This window comes from Eubalaena glacialis, chromosome 18 (assembly GCF_028564815.1).
Source record: "Eubalaena glacialis isolate mEubGla1 chromosome 18, mEubGla1.1.hap2.+ XY, whole genome shotgun sequence".
Taxonomy (NCBI): Eukaryota; Metazoa; Chordata; class Mammalia; order Artiodactyla; family Balaenidae; genus Eubalaena; species Eubalaena glacialis.
Window position 1 is genome coordinate 56,726,691 of NC_083733.1, and position 19,513 is coordinate 56,746,203.

The 19,513-nt window shown below is 41.8% G+C and overlaps 1 protein-coding gene across 1 annotated transcript; it reads left to right on the forward strand.

Moving 5' to 3' along the window:
* Window positions 1-4,080: 4,080 nt before the first annotated feature.
* Window positions 4,081-8,980, forward strand: LEUTX (leucine twenty homeobox). The gene is made up of 3 exons (XM_061172469.1): window positions 4,081-4,087; window positions 7,651-7,802; window positions 8,576-8,980. Exons 1-3 carry the CDS (start codon window positions 4,081-4,083, stop codon window positions 8,978-8,980), a joined length of 564 nt encoding a protein of 187 aa, XP_061028452.1.
* The last annotated feature ends 10,533 nt before the right edge of the window (window positions 8,981-19,513 follow it).

Genomic DNA, 19,513 nt, shown 5'->3' on the forward strand with positions numbered 1-19,513 from the left:
AACAGATATAGAGTTGTCCTAAGGCTTTGTAGTACATACAGGAAGTCACCAATAGGTCTCCATATATATGTAAAGACTATCCTGGGATTGCTAGGAACAATCGTCATCAAAGTGTGTTTTCCAGATCAATAAATCAGCCCATCTGGGAACTTCTTAAAATGTATATTTGTGGGTCTTAGTCCATATCTGCATATATTGGGTTGGCCAAAAAGTTCGTTTGGGTTTTCCACAACATCTAACGAAATTTTTGACCAACCCAATATATACTGAACTCTGAGGGTGGGACCCAGCCTTATGTGTTTTTATAAGCCCTCTAGGTGGTTCTCATGTACCCTAAAGTTTGAGAACTACTGGCCAAAAAAAATCTCTCTTTTGGTAAAACAAAAAACAAAATAAAACCAAAAAAACCCCTGCAAACTCTCAAGAGAATGAGAAGACAAGCCACAGGTTGGGAGAAAGTAATTGCAGAACACATATAAGACTCTTGTCCAAAATAAAAGAATTCTTAAAAGTCAACAATAAACCTAAATAGACCTAAATAGACATTTCTCCAAAGAAGATATACAGATTGCCAACAAACACATGAAAGAATGCTCAACATCATTAATCATTAGAGAAATACAAATCAAAACTACAATGAGATATCATCTCACACCAGTCAGAATGGCCATCATCAAGAAATCTACAAACAATAAATGCTGGAGAGGGTGTGTAGAAAAGGGAACCCTCTTGCACTGTTGGTGGGAATGTAAATTGATACAGCCACTATGGAGAACAGTATGGAGGTTCCTTAAAAAACTAAAAATAGAACTACCATACGACCCAGCAATCCCACTACTGGGCATATACCCTGAGAAAACCATAATTCAAAAGAGTCATGTACCACAATGTTCATTGCAGCTCTATTTACAATAGCCAGGATATGGAAGCAACCTAAGTGTCCATCGACAGATGAATGGATAAAGAAGGTGTGGCACATGTATACAATGGAATATTACTCAGCCATAAAAAGAAACGAAATTGAGTTATTTGTAGTGAGGTGGATGGACCTAGGGTCTGTCATACAGAGTGAAGTAAATCAGAAAGAGAAAAACAAATACCGTATGCTAACACATATATATGGAATCTAAAAAAAAAAAAAAAAGTCATGAAGAACCTAGGACGGGAATAAAGACGCAGACCTACTAGAGAATGGACTTGAGGACACGGGGAGGGGGAAGAGTAAGCCTGGACAAAGTGAGAGAGTGGCATGGGCATATATACACTACCAAATGTAAAACTGATAGCTAGTGGGAAGCAGTTGCATAGCACAGGGAGATCAGCTCAGTGCTTTGTGACCACCTAGAGGGGTGGGATAGGGAGGGTGGGAGGGAGGGAGACGCAAGAGGGAAGAGATATGGGGATATAAGTATATGTATAACTGATTCACTTTGTCATAAAGCAGAAACTAACATACTATTGTAAAGCAATTATACTCCAATAAAGATGTTTAAAAAGAAAAAAAAAAGAAAGGGGATGTGATTGAGCTAATTAAATAAACACATATCATTGAAAAAAAAAGTCAGCAATAAGAAGAAGTCGTCAATTTAAAAATGGGCCAAAGATCTGAACAGATGCCTTAACAAAGAAGATACACAGATGGCAGATAAATCTATAATAAGATGCTTAACATCAAATATCATTAGGGAATTATAAATTAAAACAACAAGATACCACCACAAACCTTTTAGAATGCCTAAAATTTAGAACACAGACAACACCAAATACTGGTGAGGATGTGGAGTGACAGGAAATTTCATTCATTGCTGGTGGGAGTGCAAAATGGTACAGCCACTTTGGAATGACAGTTTGATGTTTTCTTACAAAGCTAAACATATTCTCACCATGTGATTCACCATGTGCTCCTAAATGTCTACCCAAAGGAGTTGAAAACTTCTGTCCATAGAAAACCAGCACATAAATGTTTATAGCAGCTTTATTCATAATTGCCAAAAGCTGGAAGAAATCAAGGTGTTTCTCAGTAGGTGAATGGATAAATAAACTGTGGTACATCCAGACAATTGGGATATTGTTCAGTGCTTAAAAATATGAGTTAATGAAGCCATGAGAAGACACGGAAGAACCTTAAAGGCATATTAGTAAGTGAAAGAATCCAATCTGAAAAGGCTACATAGTGTATGATTCTGACTATAGGACATTCAGTAAAAGGTAAAACTATGGGGACACTAAAATTATCAGCGGTTCCCAGGGTGAGGGAGATGAGTAGGTGGGGCACAGAGGATTTTTAGGGCAGTGAAAATCCCCTGCATAATATTTTATTATTATGTTATATAAAATATGTCATAATATCTTATAACATATAAGATATGTTATTACACATGTGTCCAAACCCATAGGAAGTATAACACCAAGAGTGAACCCTAAGGTAAACTATGGGTTTTGGATGATTATGATGTGTCAGTGTAGGTTTATCTATTATAAAAAATGTACCACTCTAATGGGGCATGGATAATGGGGAGGCTGTGCAGCCGAGGGTTTTTGGGAAGTCTCTGTATCTTACTTTCAATTTTGTGTGGAACTTAGAACTGCTCTAAAAAATAATGTCTGAAAAAAGACATTAGTGGAAAAACTGGTGAAATCAAAATAAAGTCTGAAATTTAGTTAGTAATACATACCAATGTGAATTTCTTTTGGCAAGTGTACTTGGGTGTATAAGATCTTAACACTAGAGGCAGCTGGATGAAGTGTATATGGAAACTCTCTGTATTATTTTTGCAACTTTTCTATGAATCTAAAATTATTCCGTAATAAAAAGCTTATTCACACAAACAAAAAAACCACTACAAGCCCTACCTGGATATCTAGACTATAGACTATAGGAGGCTCCAATGACCAGTTCAACAGAGTACATATTAAAAAATAAGTTCAATAAGGTACATATGGTCTTTGGGAAAGAGTAATCTCCAAGTCTGGATCCTGGGAAAATCGCCTCAGAAAATACAGAAATGCTTACATATGTTCACCAAAATACATGAGTAAGACCTATCACAGAGAAAAACGTCTTGAGGAAGAATAAATAAATGAAGGTGGAAGAAAAATGAAGAACAAAGGGCCAGTGAAAGGGAAGCTAAGAGGCAAGAGAGAGGCATGGTTATTTTTATTTATTTATTTATAAAATTTATTTATAAAAATATTTTATTTATTTATTTAGTTGCTCTGGGTCTTAGTTGCAGCAGGTGGGCTCCTTAGTTGCGGCTCACCGGCTCCTTAGCTGTGGTGTGCGAACTCTTAGTTGCAGCATGCATGCGGGATCTAGTTCCCTGACCAGGGATCGAACCCGGGCCCCCTGCATTGGGAGGGCAGAGTCTTAACCACTGTGCCACCAGGGAAGTCCCGAGAGGCATGATTTTTAAAAATTCAATTCGTATGTTAAGTTCCCTTGCTTAGAATTCTTCATGGGCTTTCGACTGTCCAAAATCCAAACTCCTTAACGTAAGTTACGAGGACCTCTATGATTTAAGCCCTGCCAAGTTCTTCACCAGAGTTTGCTGCTGTCTCATGTGGGAAAGCTGGGCGGAACTGGATATCGGGGGCTTTGACAGTCCATCTCCTCCACAAACTGTCCCCTAGACACCTCATTCTTGCACCCCAGGTCACGCCAAGAGTTGCCCACCCACAGAACCCCTTCTTCACCTTCTGATTTTAGGTGTCTTACAAAACTTATTCTTTCTCCCAGCACCCTGTTTACTTACTGTTTTGTCCTGAGTGACAATTTTGAACATTTTATTCATTTCCTCCTTGACTTTCATTTATTTTCCTCCACTATTTGAGGTCAGAGATTAAATCTGGACTCACACTTTTATTCCCAGGACCCTGCACAGCACCAGGCACAGAATAGGTTCTCAATAAGCATGTGTTGAGTGGATGATTGGAGGGTGTGGCATTAGGGAGGGGTAGGGCAGATACCTGATTTTGTTAAAATTTTGCTTAAATATTAGGCTTCTAAACCCAGCAGACACATAGACGACAATTCAGAGTCAGAAAACACCTGGTTGAATCACTGCACTTCTAAAAGATATCATGGCAGGTAAGCTGGGGCAGAGGCAATGTATGCTTAAGATGCTAGAGGTTGAGTGTTTGGGTTGTGATAAAGTAAGGTGAGAGGGGTGAGACTTTGTGGTAGCCCCTGGGCTTTGCCAACACCGGGTTGTCAGTTTTGGGAACCACTGGGTTATACCAACAGGGAGCATTTGAAAAACAATTTGTAACTGGACGACCACTGTTACGGCGTCCAAGTTTATTTTGCTCGCTGCAAAACAGGCCAATAAATCGAGAGATGACTTGTTGCGGCAAGGAATAGCGACTTTATTCAGAAAGCCGGCAGACCGAGAACACGGTGGACTCACCACAGTGAACTCATGTCCCAAAGAATCACCTTACCTGAGTCCAGGCTTCTTTTATACTAAAAGGCGCGGGAGTAAAGTCAAACATTTCCTTGTTTCCATCGGCCTCCTCCGGAGCGGATGTGTTAATTTCTTCCTTCCTGCAGTCATTCACAGGTTGACCTGGTCAGGATGTTTCCTGTGAGCTAAACAAAGATAATTTTAGCTTAATGATCATTACCTGGGAGGCAGGGTTCCCAGAGATGGGCTATTATGTATAATTTAACATCCCTTTCATGATTAACTTGTAGTAGAATACAAATGTTTTCGCCATTTACACCACCAGTAATGTGAGTTTTTGTTTCTCCACCTTTTTTAACACCTGGTACTGGCATACTTTTTAAGTGTCAACCATTTGGTGGTGTTCAAAAAACAGAATTCAACTGAGTAAATTTTTAAAGATCTTATTGGCTTTATTCAATGATTCATGAATCAGGTAGCATCCAATCTAGCATATCAAAAGGAGCTCCGAGGAGCTGTGTAAAATGAATGATTTTTATGTGCAGAAGGGAGCAGGAACTAGGAAGTTATACAAGGCAAAAAATCAGATTGATTATTGCAGGGTTACTTCCCTTTATGGGGTGGCAGGAGTCTATCAGGCAGTTACCTAACTAGTGCTGATTGAGCAGTTCCTGATTGATTGGTTTAAGATTCCATTTCTGGGAGAGCTGAAACTAAATGAAGTCTCTGTTTGATGATGTGGAGCTTAGCATAAGTGACTCCATTTGGGGGGTTTTGTTTTTAATAGTGGGTACTTGAAATTTGATCCAATTCCATTTCTTTATTAACCAGTGAAATTGAGACTCTTCACTCTATTTTAAAGTCTATTTTTAAGTTTTGCTTTTCTCTTATGCTAATTTTCCACTTCTCTCCTTTGCCATTTTTCTAGTGTTGTGGTTTTTTTTTTTCCCTTGAGACTTAGTAGAACTAAGTTTTATTTATTTATCTTTGTTTTATTCTAGACACCAATAATGTATTTCTTATATTTGTTGCAAATATATTCTCCCAATCTGTGGCTTGTGTTTTTAAATTTACTCATGAGTTCTATTGCCCAGATATTTTAAATGTTGATGTTGGGATATTTATCAACATTTTCCTTTTATTATTGTATTTGGAAAGCCTAGTTTAGAAGTGTACCTCTTGTCCAGGGATGTGAATATAATTTTATACATATTTTCTTTTTAAACTGTTTATTTATTTTTAAAGATTTTTTAAAAGTTTTTTTAAATGTAGACCATTTTTAAAGTCTTTATCGAATTTGTTACAATATCACTTCTGTTTTATGTTTTGGTTTTTTGGCTGGGAGGCATGTGGGATCTTAGCTCCCCGGCCAGGGATCAAACACACACCCCCTGCAGTGGAAGACAAAGTCTTAACCACTGGACCCCCATGGAAGTCCCCTTAAATTGTTTTTTTAAAACAATTTTCTTTTAATACTAGAAGAAAGCAGTATTGTGCCTCAACAGGCCCACTCATCAAAACTTGTAACTGGTTCTTCTGATACATGTTCCATCCCTATTGTTTGATACTGAACAAATGAAAATAGTAGTTCATTCATCAATTTTATATATTGTCCTCTCAGTTTGGTAGATGAAAATTTTAGATCCATAGCCACATCGCTCCTCATTTTCACTCTATACACCTTACTAATAGAGGTTAATAATAATTTAACACTTGATTAACGTTGGTTAGTTAAAGTAGTTTAATAATATTTTAATATTAATATTTTGGGGGCTTCCCTGGCAGTCCAGTGGTTAAGACTCCATGCTTCCAAAGCAGGGCGCACAGGTTTGATCCCCGGTCGGGGAACTAAGATCCCACATGCCGCATGGTGCGGCCAAGAAATAAATTTAAAAATGTTTTGATTAAGTCAATATCAATTTATTTTAATCAGACTTATGTAAATATTGTTTCCTGCAGAATTAATTTGTACCAGAATGACTCACATAACATAAACTTCACAATTTGAGGTGTTAATATTCTCCTTTTTTCCTCATATGCTTAAGATGCATCTTTCTTAATTTTCAACTGTGTGATTTATCAATTTGGCCTATGGCATATTCAGTATTTTTTTCCCGATTACCCAAACCCATCAGATAATCAATTGAACCCATTTTCCTGATTGTCTCTTATATGGTGTGTTAAATAACAAAATTCAACTGAGTAAATTTGAAGATCTAATATGCTTTATTATTTATTATTTTTCTTATTGTTATTTATTATAACAATTCATGAACTGGGTAACATCCCGTCTAGGAAAAAGAAAGGAACTTCTGAGGAGCTGTACAAAATGAAGGGTTTTTTTTTGTTTTGCTTTTCGGCTGCGCGCGGGCTTTCTCTAGTTGCTGAGAGCGGAGGCAACTCTTCATTGCGGTATGTGGGATTTTCATTGTGGTGGCTTCTCTTGTTGCGGAGCATGGGCTCTAGGCACGCAGGCTTCAGTAGTTGCAGCACGCGGGCTCAGTAGTTGTGGCATACCGGCCCTAGAGAGCAGGCTCAGTGCACGGGCTTTGTTGCTCCGAGGCATGTGGGATCTTCCCGGACCAGGGATTGAACATGTGTCCCCTGCATTGGCAGGCAGATTCTTAACCACTGCGGATTCTTAACCACCTTAACCACCGTGCCACCAGGGAAGTCCCAAAATGAAGGTTTGTAAAGGCAGAAAGGGGTGAGACAAGGAAGTCATAAACAAAAGAAAGGATTATTTCAGGCAGAGTCACCTTTGGGGGAAGACAGGGGTCACCTTTGAGGGAAGATTAGCTCACTAGTGCTGGCCAGGAAATTCTAGATTGACGCAGGGAAGCCCTCTGGCTATTTTTGTAGTCCTCTCTGTGCCTTTCTTCTTCTCTTTCTCTCTTCCCTTGTGGTTTGATTGTTTTCTTTAGTGTTATGTTTATATCTTTTGTCATTTTCTTTAGGTATTTAAGTGTTTTCTTTGTAGTTACCATGAGGTTCACATATATAATATACTATGTATTTGACAGTCTCTTAGTTGACAGTAACTTAATTTTGAACACATCCCAAACTTTATATTTTTAATTCCCCCTCCCACGTTTTATATTTTTGATGACACATTTTACGTCGTTTTATTTTATGTATCTCTGGACTCAAAATTAATTTTGAATCAATTTTACTACTTGTAATTTATCCACTACCTTTATTATTGGATATATCTTTTATGAAAGATTTTTGTCTATTCTTTTTACAGGAAAGCCAAATTCAGCTCGCCGATTCCGCACACAATTCAGCCGGGAACAGCTTGGAGCACTAAAAGATACATTTGAAAAGACCATGTACCCAAATTGGTTCATCATAAAAGAACTTTCTTCAAATATTCATCTTGATGAGTCAATAATAAAGGTATGTCCCTGAGTCTGTCTCTAGATAGCCAGATAGCACACCTAACCCAGAGTTTCACACACATTTAGTCATCAATATAATTCTGATTGCTTGAAAAATTGCTGTGTGCCAGAACAGATGTTATGCATTTTATATATTTGTTCTAATGACCACCCCTTTTATTGAAGAACACTAAGGGTCACAGAGAGGAATTGTCTTCCAAGAATTATAAACACAAGAGCTAGAATTTTAACCCAGCCCTTTCTGACTCCAGGCCCACAATGCTAGATGAGATCCTTTGGTGATGGATCTCAGATACTCCCGTTTGGGTCTGTTCCTGTTTATTTCTAGGTTCTCCTTAATCATGACATTCGCAATTATCTACATGCCTTGCAGCTAAGTACCCACAGAGTATTCAGGGCATAAGAACCCCTGAACGAATCCTGAAGGCGCACCCCAAGCTAGAATCCCTCTCCATATTCTCAGGCTTCAGAATCCTCTCTCTGAGAACCCAGAGTATCCACCAAGACAAAACCCACTTTCTTAAATATACCTCCTGTTCAAGGCTTAAAGTGTTCTGTCCTATTCTACCTATTGCTAGCACAATCCTATACTCCCTTGGCCCCCTGGATCCCAGGACAGAGAGGATAGAAAGAACTTTCCTCATTCAAATAAATATGAAGACATGTGAGAGTAACTTTCACACACCAAAGCCACCTAATTTCTGAGGCACATGAGGATTCCCCTTTGGACACATCCCCCCTTATTAACCTGTTCATCTCTTCCCTTCCCAGACTTGGTTTAAAAACCAGCGTGTCAAAAGGAGGAAGGATCAAGCTCAGCGAAATCTGTCACTAGAAGACCCACAACAGGTCATTTCAGCGAAAGGGGAAGAGATGCCCTTACCTGGCACTTCAGAAAACACTCATCCCATGAGTCCCAGCATTTCAGATGCTTCCTATCGTGAACTACATAAGCCTTCTTGTGTTGAGCAGCGTGAAGGGGCTGCCACCACTGCACGCAATTCATCCTGTGATTTTCTGCCTGATGACCTCCAACCGATAAGTTTCAGAGACTCTGATCCTCCTTGGGCCTCCACTCCTTACGACATGGATCAACTTATACAATTATATGTCTTACCTGAGGACGATGATCCCAGCAGTCTAGATCAGTACCTCTTCCCAAAGTGCTCCAGTTGAGGGAGTATGGCAGGCACTGATCTCCAGAGTGATGGCAAACACATCCATGGATCCTGAGAAAGTTCTGTGATCCAAATCTTGATCAACTGAGATACATTTCTAAACACCTTTAATGGGTCCACTTCAGTCTAAACAGGTCACACAGTCCAGGAATTTATTTTTTTTTCTGAAAGAATAAATCCTTCTGTCTTTCATCATTACCAGCAATTTCTGTCCTCTAAGTGCCTCCTTAACCAAATTTCAGTATAAAGGACAGTCATCAGGTGTCTTTGGAGAAATAGCAGAAACCAACTAGCTTTCCTAGCTTGTCCCAGTTGAGCTAGGTCCGTTAATACCATGTAAAAATACCTATTTCCCATGGACCATCTTAATCTCCTAAAAAGAAAAAGCATTTAGGAGTGTGACATTAGCAACATAGTGGACTCGGTGGTCCCAGCACTTGTACCTGACAAAAAACAATGATTTAATAATTATCCACTGATGAAAATGGCTCTGGGAGACCTCTGGAGTTCAATTAAGAAGTGGCAGGGTAACAGGCACATGAAAAGATGCTCAACATGGCTAATCGTCAGGGAAATGCAAATCAAAAGCACAATGAGATACCACCTCACACCTGTCAGAATGGCCATCATCTAAAAGAACACAAATAACAAATGTTGGCGAAGACATGGAGAAAAGGGAACCTTCATACACTGTTGGTGGGAATGTACAGCCACAGTGGAAAAGAGTATGGGGCCTCATTAAACATGGGTTATATAGCAAATATTTTATAATAACTATAAATGAAGTATGACCTTTAACATTTGTGAGTCACTGTATTGTACAACTGTAATTTGTATAATATTATCCATCAACTATACTTCAATATTAAAAAAAGAAGCAGCAGCAGCAGTGACTGTGTGCAGCACAGAAAAACCAAGAAGGTCCCCATAGGAAATGGAAGCATTTTACCTGTGTCACCACGTCCTCCCATCCCACATATCTTGCTGCCAAGAGTGATCCCTTTGGCTGTGACCTCGCACTGAAGGAGAAAAGAAGAGCAGGAAGACCTTATCCACTATCACCACGGAGTACCAAGCAGCCCTTGTGGCTGTCAGTGATACCCGCAGTTTTGCCACGGAGGACTCCCTGAGTCTTCCCAGATGCTAATCCCAGCTGATGGAGCTGTGCAGGGGCCACGCCTGAGCCCTCAAGAGCAGGAACTGATGCTGCAACTTCATCAAACACCGGCCCTCACCTACTGCGTGGACACCCACATCGCTGATGCTTAGGTGATGTCGGAGGAAGTAATCCAGAGGATGTGACCTGTGAGACGGACCCAGCCAACGAGAGGCTCCTCACCCCATCTTCTGTCCTTGGAATGTACAGTCTGCCCACATTTCCCATAGTGGGAGCTTTTGCAAGAACACAGCCTTGAGAGAGTAAGGTGTTGCTGAGACCATCCGAAGTCAGTATGTGACTGAACCCAGTTAAGTCCTCTGTATAAACATTTTAAGATTTGTTGGGTGGGTGTGGGGATCTACTTGTCTTGTGTCCACCCAGGACAAGCCTTTTAACTAAGTTTCTTTGCTCATTAAACTTGTCACCCGCCAATCTAGCGTGATCTACATCTTTCTCCAGTCTCTCCTTGCCCTCTGTGAGTATGGGGACCAGTTTCTGAATCATCAGGTGGTTATCAAGAAATGGGATGAATAAAATGGAAATCGGGACTTCCCTGGTGGTGCAGTGGTTGAGAATCCGCCTGCCAATGCAGGGGACACAAGTTTGAGCCCTGGTCCGGGAGGATCCCACATGCCGTGGAGCAACTAAGCCCGTGTGCCACAACTACTGAGCCTGCACTCTAGAGCCCGCGAGCCACAACTACTGAGCCCATGTGCCACAACTACTGAAGCCCGCGTGCCTAGAGCCCGTGCTCCGCAACAAGAGAAGCCATCTTAATGAGAGGCCTGCGCACGGCAACGAAGAGTAGCCCCCACTGGCTGCAGCTAAAAAGAAAGCCCGCGTGCAGCAACGAAGACCCAATGCAGCCAAAAATAAATAAATAAATAAATTTATTTATTTTTTAAAAAAGAATGAACCAAACAGGTAAAACACATGAACACTGAAATTTATAAAAAATTGATAAAAATTAGAGAAGTCATAGTTAAATGGAAAGATAACCAGCATTCATGGATTAGAAGAATTAATATTGTTAAAATGTTTATACTTCCCAAAGTGATACCCTCCAGAAGTCACCTCATGAACACAGTGAAAAGCACCTTTATGGCTCTCATCACAGGAAATGCCAAGGGTTTTAGGAGCTCTGTGTCAGGAGCAGAGACTAAGACAAAATATATATTTCTTATTATAAATAACAATATCACAACTTGAGTGCCCAAGTGCCTGGAAAAGAGTACAGGAGTTCAGACAAATCAGAGAATTGCAGAACAGGAATTATGGGTTATAAGGAGAAATTTTGAAGGAGACTGCAGAGGAGGAGAGACAGTTACAATCTTGGTTCTTCCCTGTACAATGGGTCCCATCTTCCACTTCCAAAATCAGCTATAAATTGAGTTAGCCTTCCCCAACCTAAAGTTTGAGAGACATACTGAATTTGACCAGGACAAGAGTGAGGAAAAGTGCATTGAAAAGTCTATGCATAAGAGGAGTGGATGAAGAGAGGAAGAGAAGAAAAGACGGGAGAATTAGAATGGAGATATGATCCCCATCAGAATGGGGGGTGGGTAGAAGGAGGGACTGAAATACATGAATGAAAGGGGGAAAAGACAGTAATGAGGGGTGGCAGCACTGGAGGGTATAAAAGACAGAATAGAAGCAGCTAGATTTATCGAGGAGAAATGATAGTGTATCAGTGGGAAGGGTCAACACTGACTCAGACTTGGATGTTGGAAGTGAAGACAATACACCTGGACCAGCTCCAGGTGACAACAATGTCCTGAGTGTGTATGCAAGGCAGGCTGGGAAAGGAGGTCATTTATTTGAGTTGAGTGGCTACAGAGAGAAACTCATCACCCACCTGAATTCAACTCACTTAGTGGTATGGGGAAAGCCTGTGATGCAGGGGGAAATAGTGCACCGTGTAAAGGTATAGGGAACGTGGTATTTTGCATAAAGATGGGGAGGAAACCTAGAATGCACAACAGGTGGAGGGAGAGCTTTTAACCCAGCTCCCATTTCAGAGGTAAGAGGAGTGAGAAAGGGAGAGATTCTACTTGAGAAAGTTTCAAGGGAGAGAGGCAGGGCTGTTTCAGGGTAAAGACAGATTTTATACTTGTGTAGCTCTCTCTGATGGTGCTTTTTAAACTCAAATGTACCTTTAAGTTCCCTGGGGAATCATGTTTAAACTGCAGATGTTGATTTCTTGGGTATGGTGATTCCGTTGGCCTGAGATTCTGCATTTATAACAAGTTCCGAGGTAATGCAGATGCTGCTGGCCCACAGACCACACTTTGAGCAGCTAGGCTCTATGGTACATTTTTATAGTGGTTATCAAACTTTCCATGTATTTCTGTGAGTTACAAATGGTTCTTTTTTTTTTCAGGCTCTGAGTTTCCTGAGGCCAGTGTTTTCTTTAAAGCTGAACCCAGAGGCCAAGCAACAATATGAGGCAGGTACTCCATAATCTTGCAAATGATTACATTTAAAAATATGATTATTTAATTTTGTATGTATGACTTGTGATACTGCATACGTAGTCTGGTGTGTACAGAACTTTATGCCTTGTAATTGTTACCGGACCAAACTTGGGTCCACTCGCCCAATGTGCAGCAAAGCCAATCTCTTGACACTGGGTTGCAGTGAAGCAAAGTACAGTGTTTGTTGCAAGGCACCCAACATGGGGCCATGCAAGGAGAATGCTTAAAAGACCTGGATTCTCTGATGGCTTTTAGGGAAGAGTTTTTAAAGATGGCATGAGGGAGAGGGTTGCAGGCTCCCTGATCAGCTCATGGACACTCTTCGGATTCATTGGTAACAGGGTGGTATTTCAGGAGTTAACATCATCAACCTTCTCAGTTCCAGCCGGTCTGAGGTCTATGTGCTTGTGGTCAGCATGCAGTTAATGTCTTCCACCTGGTAGGGTTTTAGTATCTGCAAAACAACTCGTGCATATGGCACAGGATATCATCTATAGCCCTTTAGGAGGAACTCAATGTCCTTGACTTTGTTTTATGGTTATTAACTATTATTATTTTGTCTTGCTTGCCTGTTTTTGTTTCTGCATTTTCTCACTTCTCTGATGAAATTTGCTCTTTGGACTGGGGGAAGACCTAGGAGACTAAAGCTTTTCTGCAAACAGGAGGCAGGGAAAATGGTGGGGGGGGTCTGTGCCTGAGGGTGTCCTGCAGGTTCCTGCTCAGTTTCATAATTAATGTCTTGTTCCTGGTCCCACCTCATGAACTCAGACACACAGCACCCCCTCTTCAGTTCTGGGTATCTCCCACCTATGGGGGAGGCAGTGGGTGGTGACTAGCCTTGTCCAGGTAGGATCACCTGAAGTGGATCTGCTACCTCTTTCATTAAATCTTATTACCTGTTATTTGAATGCTTTCTGCTAAAGTTGGTCATAATTGATGAATTTGATGAATTAAATCAGGAAATGGACAAAGAAAATTGCTAAATTGATCTAGGAACTCTCAGGTTGTCTGGAGAAGGAAATAGTTCTGGGGAGGAGACAGAGTATGGTCTAGGGGGAAGGAATGTGATATGTTAATTATAAAAAGGCAGACCTCAGAATTTCAGTTTCTAATTGGCATGTGAGGTGCTTGGAAATTGCCAATCAATCCTAACAAAAAGTGAAAAGATGAACATATTGAAAAACCAAACAACTCTTCCTGAATATATGAGAGGGGAGGGACTTGCCAGGTGGTGCAGTGGTTAAGAATCTGCCTGCCAATGCAGGGGACACGGGTTCGAGCCCTGGTCTGGGAAGATCCCACATGCCGCAGAGCAACTTAAGTCCGTGCACCGCAACTACTGAGCCTGCGCTCTAGAGCCCATGAGCCACAACTAGTGAAGCCTGTGGGCCTAGAGCCCGCGCATCACAAGAGAAGCCACCGCAATGAGAAGCCCGCGCACCTCAACGAAGAGCAGCCCCCGCTCGCCGCAACTAGAGAGAGCCCACGTGCAGCAACAAAGACCCAACGCAGCCAAAAATAAATAAATAAAATAAAATAATTTAAAAAATTAAAAATACCTTTAAAAAATAATTTAAAAAGTAAAAATAAAAAATAAGAGAGGGGAGGACACAGGGCATACTACTGCTCCCAAGATTGGAGAGACAGGCAAATACATGAAGTCTTTGCTTGCTGGAACAGAGACTAGGGGAAACTACCATGGGAACCAGCGCTGGGGTAGGAAAACCTAAATTGTAGCCGACACACTGTTAGAGGACAAGTTGCACAATCTGGGAGTTAACTCCAGGGGGGACCCAGTCATAACGGGGCTGCTATAGTATTGTGGAATTTGCCTCGAGGAGTTTGACCAGGTTCCCACATTAAATGTGGAGGAAAATCTCCTTGTGCTTCTAGCATGAGGAAGAGAAAAGAACCCTTTTTTTTTTTTCGGCCGTGCCATGTAACATCTTAGTTCCCCAACCAGGGATCAGGGATCGAACCTGGCCCTGGCAGTGAAAGCGCCGAGTCCTAACCACTGGACTGCCAGGGAATTCCCTTTTTTTTTTTTTTTCTTTTTCTTTCAGCTGCGCTGCACAGCTTGTGGGATCTCAGTTCCCTGACCAAGGATTGCCAGGGATTGAACCTGGGCTATGGCAGTAACCATTAGGCCACCAGGGAACTCCTGGAATCATTTTGAAATATGCTAGAGCACTTTGTTCTTTTTTTTTTAATTTATTTATTTATTTTTGGCTGTGTTGTGTCTTCGTTTCTGTGTGAGGGCTTTCTCTAGTTGCGGCGAGTGGGGGCCACTCTTCATTGCAGTGCACGGGCCTTTCACTGTCGCGGCCTCTCCTGTTGCGGAGCACAGGCTCCAGACGCGCAGGCTCAGTAGTTGTGGCTCATGGGCCTAGTTGCTCCGCGGCATGTGGGATCTTCCCAGACCAGGGCTCGAACTCGTGTCCCCTGCATTGGCAGGCAGATTCTCAACCACTGCACCACCAGGGAAGCCCAGCACTTTGTTCTTAACAAGGCCTGCCCTCAGGGCAACCTAACTAGCCAGAGCCTAACCTGCTAGGGTATTATCAGAGTCTCACTAACCTGGAGGAAGAAAATATCCAACTTCAGCTGGCTTGAGCCGCATGGGAGAAGGGAAATGCCTACTCCAGCCCACTCTAGCCATCTTGTCCAACCTAAGGGCGGGTGGAATCTGAGAAATAGTTGTGAAGTTTATAGTCCAGAATCATAGACTCACTAAAAGACTGAGACCTAATCATAGGACCATAGAATATTTCTTCTCCCCCCACTGCAACTACCACATTCCTCAGGTATTTTTTGATGCAATTTTAAATGGGACTTTAAAAAACTTTATTTTCTCATATTTCATTATTAGTGTAAAGAAATGCAACAGATTTCTGTATATTAATCATGTATCCTGCAATCTTGCTGAATTCATTTATTACTTCTAATAGTTTTTGGGTGGAGACTTCAGGGGTTCTCTATATAAAGTATCATGTCATCTGCAAATAGTGACAGTTTTACCTCTTTCCTTCCAAACTGGATACATTTTATTTCTTTTTCTTGTCTGATTTGCTGTGGCTAGGACTTCCAATACTATGTTAAATAGAAGTGATGAAAGTGGGCATCCTTGTCTTGTTCCTGAATTTACTGGAAAGGCTCTCGGCTTTTCACCATTGAGTATTATGTTGGCTGTGGGTTTGTCATAAATAGCTTTTTTTTTCTTTTAATTGTACTTAAAAAATTTTTTTTTAATTTTTGGGCTGCGTTGGGTTTTTGTTGCTGCACGTGGGCTTTCTCTAGTTGTGGTGAGCGGGGGCTACTCTTCATTATAGTGCACAGGCTTCTCCTTGTGGTGGCTTCTCTTGTTGCAGAGCAAGGGCTCTAGGCGCACGGGCTTCAGTAGCTGTGGCTTACGGGCCCTAGAGCGCAGGCTCAGTAGTTGTGGCGCACGGGCTTAGTTGCTCCTCATCATGTGAGATCTTCCTGGACCAGGGCTTGAACCCGTGTCCCCTGCATTGGCAGGAGGATTCTTAACCACTGCACAACCAGGGAAGTCCCATTATATAGCTTTTATTATGTTGAGATATGTTCCCTCTACACCCACTTTTATGAGAGTTTTTTTATTATAAATAGATGTTGAATTTTGTTAAATGCTTTTTCTGAGTCTGTTGAGATAATCATGTGATTTTTCTTTCCTTTAAAATGTGGTGTATCACAGTGATTGACTTGTGTTTGTTGAACCATACTTGTGACCCTGGAATGAATGCAGCTTGATCATGGTGTAGTTCCTTTTTATGTATTGTCTAATTCAGTTTGCTAATACATTGTTGAGAATTTTTGTATCTATATTCATCAAAGATATTACCCTGTAATTTCCTTTTTGTTGTAGAGTCTTTGTCTGGTTTTGGTATCAGGGTAATGGTGGCTTGTAGAATGAATTTGGGGGTGTTTCCTCCTTTTCAATTTTTTGGAATAGTTTGAGAAGGATAGTTATGTGTTTATGTTTTTATGTTTGGTAGAATTCCCCAGTGAGGCTGTCTGGTCCTGGACTTTTGTTTGCTGGGAGTTTTTTGTTTTTTTTTTAAATTAGATTCTATTTCACTTCTAGCGATTGGTCTGTTCAAATTATCTGTTCCAAAAAAAAAAAAAATTATCTGTTCCTTCTTGATTCAGTCTTGGCAGGCTGTATGTTTCTAGAAACTTGTCCATTTCTTCTAATTTGTCCAATTTGTTGGCATATAACTTCATAGTATTCTCTTATGACTTTTTGTATCTCTGTGGTATCAGTTCTTATTTCTCCTCTTTCATTTCTTATTTTATTTGGGTCCTCTCTTATTCTTTTTTTTAAAGTATTTGTTTATTTATTTATTTATGGCTGTGTTGGGTCTTCGTTTCTGTGCGAGGGCTTTCTCTAGTTGTGGCAAGCGGGGGCCACTCTTCATCGCGGTGCGCGGGCCTTTTACTGTCGCGGCCTCTCTTGTTGCGGAGCACAGGCTCCAGACACGCAGGCTCAGTAATTGTGGCTCACGGGCCCAGTTGCTCCGCGGCATGTGGGATCCTCCCAGACCAGGGCTCGAACCCGTGTCCTCTGCATTGGCAGGCAGATTCTCAACCACTGCGCCACCAGGGAAGCCCCACCTCTCTTATTCTTGGTGAGCTTGGCTAAAGGTCTATCAATTTTGTTTATCTTTTCAGAAAAACCATCCCTTGGTTTCAATGATCTCTCTATTATTTTTATCTCTATTTTATTTCCTCTCTGACCTTTATTATTTCCTTCTGCTGACTTTGGGCTTTGTTTGTTCTTTTCTAATTATTTTAGGTCATAGGTTATGTTGTTTGAGATTTTTTCTTGTTTCTTGAGGAAGGCCTATATCACTCTGAACTTCCCTCTTAGAATTGCTTTTGCTGCATCCCATAGATTTCGAAAAATTGTGTTTTCATTTTCATTTGTCATGAGGTATTTTCTGATTTCCTCTTTGATTTCATTGTTGATCCACTTTTTTTTAGTACAGTGGTGTTTAGTTTCCACATGCTTAGTCTCCACATGTTTGTTCTTTTCCTGTTTTGATTTCTGTAGTTGATGTCTAGTTTCATACTATCGTGGTCAGAAAAAAATGCTTGATATAATTCCTATCCTATTAAATTTGTTGAGGCTTGTTTTGTGATCTAGTATGTGGTCTGTCTTGGAGAATGTTCCATATGTATTTGAAAAGAATGTTCTTTTTTGGATGTAGTGTCCTGTAGATATCAATTAAGTCCAACTGGAGTATCATGTCATTTAAGACCTCTGTTGCCTTATTGATTTTCTTTCTGGATGATCTTTCCATTGATGTCAGTGGGGTGTTAAAAGTCTCCTACTATTATATTATTGTGTTATTGTCAATTTCTCCCTTTATATCTGTACGTATTTGCTTTACATATTTAGGTGCTCCTGTATTGGGTATGTATATGTTAACGTGTGTAATATCCTCTTACTGTATTGATCCCTGTATCATTATATCTCTGTCTTTCATTGCAGCCTTTGTCTTAAGGTCTATTTTGTCTGATATAAGTATTGCCACCCCTGCTTTCTTGTCATTTCCATTTGCATGGAATATCTTTTTTCCTTCCTCTCAATTTCAGTCTGTGTGTGTCTTTTGCCCTGAAGTGGTCTCTTGTAGGCAGCAAGGTTTTTTTTGAATCCAATCAGCTACCCTACATTTTTTGATAGGAGCAGGTAGCCCATTGACATTTAAAGTAATTATTTTTTTTCAATAAAGCTTTTAACGAAAAATCATAAAATAACAGTTTCTCATCACTGTACACTGCACGCTTCTGAATGGAGAGATTGGTGAACTGCTTTACTATGACACTTGAGGGCTACATACCTGCAGCTCTGACCTGAATTTATCCAAACTCTCGAGGGAAGTGAACTCAGTATGATGACTGACAGTGGCAGTGGCCAGTACAGGAGTGCAATGGTGGTTCCCCCCTTCCTGGGAAGGGCACATAGCAGGACATGATCCCTCTTCCAGTTCCCATTAAACAAAACAGCTATAACCCCATCCCTCCCCCTCCCCCTCAAGGTATTTGTGAACGGGCCAGTGCCCAACCTGGGGTCCCCCAATGGGGGAGGGGGAAAGCAAGTGATGGGTGGGGGAATAGAGAGGTTCCCCTCAGCACCTGGCCCCATGGGGCTCCGCCAAGTGGAGGGGGGGAGCCCTGGGGATCCTCCCTGCCCTGAGGGAGGTCTGTTGTGCAGCATATTTGAGGTCAATAAATTACAGCAATAAATAGCAAGGTGGGGTAGGGGTAGGGGTTCCCGGTAGAAGATTAAAGTGGGGTGACAAGCCCGGGGGGGGTTGGTCCTAGGCAGGGGGTCCCGGGCAGCCTCAATTCCCACAGCGCACACCCACCCCCTGATTTGGAATGTCAAACTGAGGCTCTGGTCAGGCCCTGCTCCACCACCCCCTCCTGGCATAGGGTTCACAGGTTCAGTGATGCCCAACCTGGCTCTGGGGAAGAGCGAGGGCCTTGGTCCCTGCAGGGGGCCGGCAGGGCTGGGATCCCTGGTCTGTTCTGAGGCCTGGCGCCTCTGCTTTTGCCCCCCCCCAAGCCAAGGGGACAGGACGGATGCGGCCACCTCTGCCCTGAACCCTGCCCTCCCACCTGCCCAGGCCTCACCCCGACTCAGGACGGCCGCGGGGCGGGCGGCTAGGGTCCGCCTGCCCAGCCAGCCCACCCCGATCACACTCCTGCACACGGCCAGTCCAGTGAATACTGACGGGTGGGGCTGGGTTGGAGACAGCGGACAGCCCAGAGCCCCCAACTGGCGACCACCGGTAACACACACGGCTGTGTGAGGTTCTGAAAGTCCGTCTGGGTCCAGATTGTTCGTTTCACAGGCTGAGGTGTGTGGCTA